The sequence below is a fragment of the Aspergillus clavatus genome, genomic scaffold, assembly GCF_000002715.2.
Source record: "Aspergillus clavatus NRRL 1 1099423829806 genomic scaffold, whole genome shotgun sequence".
NCBI lineage: Eukaryota > Fungi > Ascomycota > Eurotiomycetes > Eurotiales > Aspergillaceae > Aspergillus > Aspergillus clavatus.
This window is the reverse complement of record NW_001517093.1, coordinates 2487482-2493640: the sequence shown is the minus strand read 5'-3', so window position 1 is coordinate 2493640 and position 6159 is coordinate 2487482. Positions and strand designations below refer to the sequence as shown.

Below are 6159 nucleotides of genomic sequence, written 5' to 3'. Positions count from 1 at the left end.
CTAACCCTAACCCTAACCCTAACCCTAACCCTAACCCTAACCCTAACCCTAACCCTAACCCTAACCCAAACCCTAAACCCTAACCCAAACCCTAACCCAAACCCTAAACCCTAACCCACTGGCTTCGCTCATGACGTGCTTCGCTGTACGCCTGTAGACTGGCAGTCACCGCCGCCGCTCGGTGGGTATCGCGGCCTCGCAACGTGGCCACCGCCTCTTCCAGCAGCGTACTCAGGACGAGGGCATCTTCCACACCGAATCCGGCACCGGCCCCGTGGTGCGGCGATGAGGCATGGGCTGCATCTCCGGCCAGACACACGCGGCCGAGCGCGTAGAAAGGAGCAGGATAATCATACGTGTCGAAGATGGCCCACTTTGTCAGCTGGTCGGGCAACAGATCAATCATGCCGCGGACCGCCGGGCTCCAGTCTGTAAAGGCCGCAACCACCTCGTCCCGGCTGGCGGGCACATCCATCTTGCCCTCTATCGACCAGTCGTTCGGGTCGTGAACAAAGGCGACCACGTTCATCATTGTATGCATGGCCACGGGGAAGTTGAGCACATGGGCCTTGGGCCCCATGTGCATACACTGGTTGAAAGCGCGGTCCTGGCCGAGTGCCGCAACCGCTGCGTCCATTGGAATGAGCCCGCGATACGCGACCTTGTGGGTGTAGTGTGCGTACGACGCCGGGTTCTCTTCGCCAAACATCTTTTGTCGTACTCGCGATTTGATCCCGTCGCACCCTACCGCTGCAAGATCATAAGTGGTTGGTCAGTTACACTGCTCTCTCAACGCAAACGGGGGCTCTTCATGTTCACCAAGATCTGCCTCTGCCGTGGTCCCATCGCAGAACTGCAACAACAATTTCTGGTCGTCTCCCCGATCCAAATAGGAGTCAAAACGCTTTCGGAATTCCACCACTCCGGGAGGCAGGAGTTTGACCAACTCGGCAAGGAAATGTGCCCGGTGGCAGCCATCAAAGCCGACGTCGCCTGCGTAGATCTTGAATAGCAACTCCTCGCGTGTGTCCGTCGGATCGTCAGTGCGATGGTTATATCCGTCAACGTATTGGTAGTAGTCATTTGGATTCTTGTTGGCGACTCTCTTCATGGATTCCAGGATGCGAGGGTCGAGCAGCTCCATGCACCGCTGCGCGTTGGCTGTGAAGGCGACTCCGGCGCCGATTTCGTGGAACTCCTGGGCCTGCTCGTAAACCTTGACAGTAAATCCTCGTCGGAGCAGTCCTAGAGCCAGGATGAGGCCCACGATGCCGCCACCCATGATGGCGACGTCAAGTGCGGCCTTGCTCGTCGCAGCACCTTTGGTGGCCGTCATTGCTGGATTATCTGTTCTGGGGCTCCTCCTTTGGCGCTTGTGATCTAGAGGGATACACGAAATAGTGTACACTGTGGAATTTGGGTGACGACAGGGCGATCGCATGCCGTCCCAGGTGCATGAGATCCGATTCCTTTGTTTGAAATCAACCGCTTACCACCATCGGAGGAATTAATCAACATAATCAGTAGTGGCTGGTCCGGAGCATTTTCGGCAGCAGGAATGCACGTTTGCTTGCAAACCCGCACATGTTAAATCCTCCGAGCCCAAGTTCCTCGCCGTGTCACGTCTCTTTCATTGTCTCTCGGCTGTTCCGACTCAAGGGCCGTTAGCAATAGGTTCAGCTTGTCTGACAGCGAATGCCGCTTTTTCTCTACCTGGCTCTACAGCAAGACTCGGCTCGACTGGCTACCAACCAGAACACCACGACAAGAGGGATTAGAACGAGGTGGGGAAAATGGTTGAAATACCCAGAAAGACAGTCCTGATCACCGGCTGTAGCGAGGGAGGATTAGGAGCTGCCCTGGCCCGATGCTTTGAACAAACGGGCTTCCATGTCTTTGCCACTGTCCGCGACCCCGGGAAAGCGGCTTCGCTTCAAGGCGAGCATATCGAAGTGCTGCCCCTTGACGTTACCTCGACCGAGACAATTCAACAGGGCGCCGATCTGGTGCGATCCAAAACGGGCGGCACGCTAGACGTGCTCGTGAACAATGCTGGGTCCATGCTCATGGGTCCTTTGCTGGATGTCTCTTTGGACGAGAGCCGGCAGGTGTTCGAGGTTAATGTGTGGGGGATGCTCGCAACAACGCAAGCGTTTGCTCCCATGTTAGTCCAGAGCAAGGGAGTTATGTTGAACATCTGCTCCATCGCCGGAGCCGTCCGAATGGCCTGGCAGGGTATGGACTAGCGAATCCCCTCTCTGCTGGTTGTGCTTTCTGGGAAGTAGTTTGTGCTGAGCTGACTACGATCGTCTCTTTAGGGATCTACAATAGCTCGAAAGCGGCGGAAACATGGCTATCTGAGACCATGCGCATTGAGATGGAGCCACTGGGCGTGCGGGTAATCACGGCCATGGTGGGTGAGGTCGAGACCAAGATCTACCACAACGGCCGGTCCCTCCAGCTGCCCCAAGAATCATATTACAGGACTGTCCAGCACATTATCGCCGACCAAGCGGCCGGAAAACTTCAGAAGAGCAACGAGCGGGCCGATGTGACAGCACGGAACCTGGTGCGCGATGTCCTGAGCGGCCGTTCTGGCTTCACCTGGCGCGGGGGCGTGGCTGGAACTGCAAAGCTAGCGTTGTGGTTGCTGCCCACGCGGCTGTTTGTGAGTAACTGCGGCCTTGCTTTTGCTGCCGGTGATTAATACTGATCACTTAAAATGACTCAACAGGAAAAGATCCTTCATTCGAACCGGGGAGTTTACCAAGTGTGTCCGCCCTGATGTTGGGTGAACAACGATAGGGAATGTTTAGCAAACAGCCACTGAAATGCCATGATTATGTGGAAAGACATTGTGTCTTCAATAGAATAGTTTACTTCTTCAGCGTTCGACATGGCTGATATGTGGGCATTTACCCCCGTAGAAATATATATCGGGGATACCTATATATGCGGTAAGCTTCCCGTAGCCACACTCGACTTCATTAAAACTACAGTCCGTTACCCATGTAGAATCTTAAGGTAACATTGCAGTGAAAGTCCATGATATTCGTTACTACCTTGATGATTATCTTGATCAGATTCCTACTGTACGGAGGGTGGTGGGTGAAGATATTCCTACTGAGTGAGAATCACGGGGCTTGATCACGGCCATACGACCCGTATGTCGACAATCTGCAGTGGAATAGATTGTAAAGACTCAATTAGAAAATCAGATAGACGGTTTATGTGATCCGTAAGATACCTGGATAGACGCTTATCCGATATATTGGGAATATAGTTTCCACTCCGGATCCTTGTCCAGGCCGACAAAGTCCTCCTCGGTCATGCAAAGCAAAGCGTCAATGTCTCCTGCCTCCGTTCGAGGCATAAAGTAGATATCGCTCTTGAGAGGCGCAAAATTGGGGCGCCTCACCAAGGCCGGCTTCCCTAGTGGACCGAACTCGACCCGGTAGAGCTGCACGTCTGCCCAAGACGACGATCCAATGTCGGTTTCGGGATTGAAGTTGCCGCCGTACGAGATGATTGATCGATCCGGTTCATTGGCGATAAGCGTGGCAAAACTACGGATGTAGTACTCATTGTTGCTCACCTGGAGATCCTTCCGCAGGGCGGCGGTCACCACGGCAAGGGGGGCCTGTGCCAGTTCGCCCAAGGCGAATCGGGACGTGGCGATTATGACCAGGTCTCCCATGTATTCTCGAGGCACCCCCATGGCTGGTCGCGCGTTAACAGCACGACAGAACTTGGTCGTTGCCGTCGTTGCTCCCCCTCGGCGAAGACGCACTGTCCCGATGCGCTTCCAGCAGAATGCGCTCAATGCGTCGTTGGTCGAGATGTAGGGGACTTGAGAGTCGGGCGGAAGCCCGCCGAATCCCTCCTGGGCCTGCTCCTTCAGCTGCGCCAGCTGGCTCCGGGAGAAGCGATAGTATCGCCAAAAGTAGCCGGAACCTTGTCCCAGCACCGTGGGGTCGGGCCTTTCCGACGAGACGGTCCGCTTGAACTGGCTGTGATCCAGCCTGGGCTTCCCGTCTCGCAGTAAAGGAACAATAGACCGGCGGTCTCGATTGCCTTGCTCGATGGCATGGAGGGGGAATGCTTCTCCACGCATCGCAGTAGCGAGCAGGACAAAGCATTGCTCGATTCCCGTCATATCGATAATATTGTGTTGGGCCGCGCAGTCAACCAGGATTCCTCCCTCCACCAGGTTCACCTGAAATACGAGAACGGGGGCCGGTTCTTCATCGCTCTCTTGGTAGCTTTCGGGAAATGCAGTGCGTGGCGCCAGAACCTTCCCGTCGAGAAGCCGGATGGGCCCTCTCGCACTGACAATCTCGTCGTAGGGTGGGGCGATGCTGCGACAGTCCTTGAAGCGAATAATGGAGTTAGGGAAAATGGAAGAAGGTTCATAGGCAACCACTCTGAACACTCCCGAGTCGTCAATAACCCTTCCTGCTAGCCAGGGAAACGCGGTGGTTAATTGATTCGCAGCTGCCATGAAGGATGAGAGAATGGAATCGTGCCAGTCATCCAGGCCGGATTTACCGCTATAATCTCTGGGGGCTGGGAAGCACAACATTAGGTGACTATAGGTCTTCAAAAAGGGCAACTGGCCCAGAATGTCTTGGAGATGATTGAATGCATCCATTGGAGAAGGATGAGTAGTGGGAGTAGTAGGAGTAGTAGGAATAGTAGGAGTAGTAAGGCTAGCGAGAGAAATGTTAATAGAGTAGAGAGAATTTACATGCTCTTATAGCTCTACTCTCACTGCCAAGTTAACCATCGGAAGGTTTCTTGCCCATGCACATCCCCAATCCGAAAGAGACGGCGACCCAGTATCCTGCATCCGTCTTCAAGGATTAGGCTCTCTCTGTTTGACCTCCCCGTATCCAGATCTACGAATGATCCTCAATGGTGTAGACAAGCTTTCCGGCAGATACCTGGCCAGCTTGCAATTCTGCCAACCCTTCCGGGATCCCGGCCAAGCCCCCGTCTCGCTGGTGGACCAGGAGATCCAACTGCAGCCGACGCTCTCGCAGTAGCCCCGCGGTCATTTTCCAAAAGCCCCGGGCGAATTCCAGATGATCTGGCTTGGCAGGCTGTGGTTCCCCCAGGAAATGGTAGCTCTCGCCAAACGCTGCAGGCACAATCAACAGGTCAATTCAAGTACACTTCGGCCGGATGGATACACACCTGTGTACCCCGACGTCCAGCCGTGCTGGACGTCGCGCCGAGGGAATTTTCCTGCCACTGGCAATGTGGCCGTATAAACTGCCTCACCGGGTCTGGTCGTGAGTGCGTCGGCGCAGATTTGTAGACTGTCGCCCTCGGCTACACAGTCGAATGCGAAGCGGAGGTCGTTCTGGGTGGCCGCTCGGATGGTCGCGCTGCAAGCCCTGCCATCATGGTAGTCAAAGACCTCATGGGCCCCCAAGGTCTTCATCAGCGAGAAATTACGCGGCGAGCACGTCGTCAGAACATAGCAGCCGGACAAACGCGCAAACTGTACAGCGAACATGCCTGTCGCCGTGGCGCCCCCATTGATAAGGATGGCGAGTCCGGTCGGTCTGCTAAGGGTATCCTTCTCTACGGGGAGAGGGAGCTTCATTGTCTGATACAAGGCTACAGGGGTGGTTAGCCCGGACCATCATCTGAACTTGATCTTCTGACCTTGACCGATCGTGTTGATGCCCACAGGAATGGTGGCGGCTTCCGCGTCGCTCACATGGTCCGGCACCGGCAGGGAAAGACATCCTTTCAGCAGTGCATACTCGCCAAAAGCACCGTTTGTGGGATCTCCTTGCCGTAAGCCGTAGCAGAGTCCTGCCACGCGGTCCCCCGGCCGATAGTTCCAGTGAGTTTGCTCCCCACCGGCGACGACAATTCCCGCCACATCACAGCCAATGGTATGCGGCACATCCTGTCTGTAGGCTCGCACACCTTTCCAGTCGGTGGGATTGAGCGCCACACTGTGCACCCGGATCAGAAAGTACCCCGGGCGAAGTGAGGGCACGGGGGCCGTCTCGTCCACGAAGACATCATCCACCGCGCGGACCTTCACCGCTCGCATTGTTTCAGGGACCGCCATGTTTCTGGGAAGACAGAATTCTGACTCGTTGCTGGAATTGTGTGGTTGAAAACATAATATGCCCCATT

At 55.2% G+C, this 6159-nt stretch overlaps 4 protein-coding genes across 4 annotated transcripts, besides 3 other annotated features; 1 reads left to right on the top strand and 3 right to left on the bottom strand.

The window, feature by feature from the left end:
* Positions 1–117: a microsatellite.
* Positions 2–117: a microsatellite.
* ACLA_087870 (FAD binding domain protein) lies at positions 116–1336 on the bottom strand (the record flags this gene model as incomplete). Its single annotated transcript, XM_001268505.1, has 2 exons — positions 116–750; positions 820–1336. Coding segments are annotated over 2 exons (1152 nt in total), but the record flags the coding sequence as incomplete, so codon positions are not given.
* A 457-nt stretch (positions 1337–1793) lies between these two features.
* Positions 1794–2707, top strand: ACLA_087860 (putative short-chain dehydrogenase/reductase; the record flags this gene model as incomplete). The annotated part of the gene is made up of 2 exons (XM_001268504.1): positions 1794–2235; positions 2319–2707. 2 exons carry the CDS (start codon positions 1794–1796, stop codon positions 2705–2707), a joined length of 831 nt encoding a protein of 276 aa, XP_001268505.1.
* A 552-nt stretch (positions 2708–3259) lies between these two features.
* On the bottom strand, positions 3260–4582 carry ACLA_087850 (putative trichothecene biosynthesis acetyltransferase; the record flags this gene model as incomplete). Its single annotated transcript, XM_001268503.1, has 1 exon — positions 3260–4582. The coding sequence occupies one exon, from the start codon at positions 4580–4582 to the stop codon at positions 3260–3262; it is 1323 nt and encodes a 440-aa protein (XP_001268504.1).
* An 81-nt stretch (positions 4583–4663) lies between these two features.
* Positions 4664–4706: a microsatellite.
* Positions 4707–4898: 192 nt separating this feature from the next.
* ACLA_087840 (zinc-binding alcohol dehydrogenase family protein) lies at positions 4899–6091 on the bottom strand (the record flags this gene model as incomplete). Its single annotated transcript, XM_001268502.1, has 3 exons — positions 4899–5140; positions 5197–5625; positions 5674–6091. 3 exons carry the CDS (start codon positions 6089–6091, stop codon positions 4899–4901), a joined length of 1089 nt encoding a protein of 362 aa, XP_001268503.1.
* Positions 6092–6159: the final 68 nt, after the last annotated feature.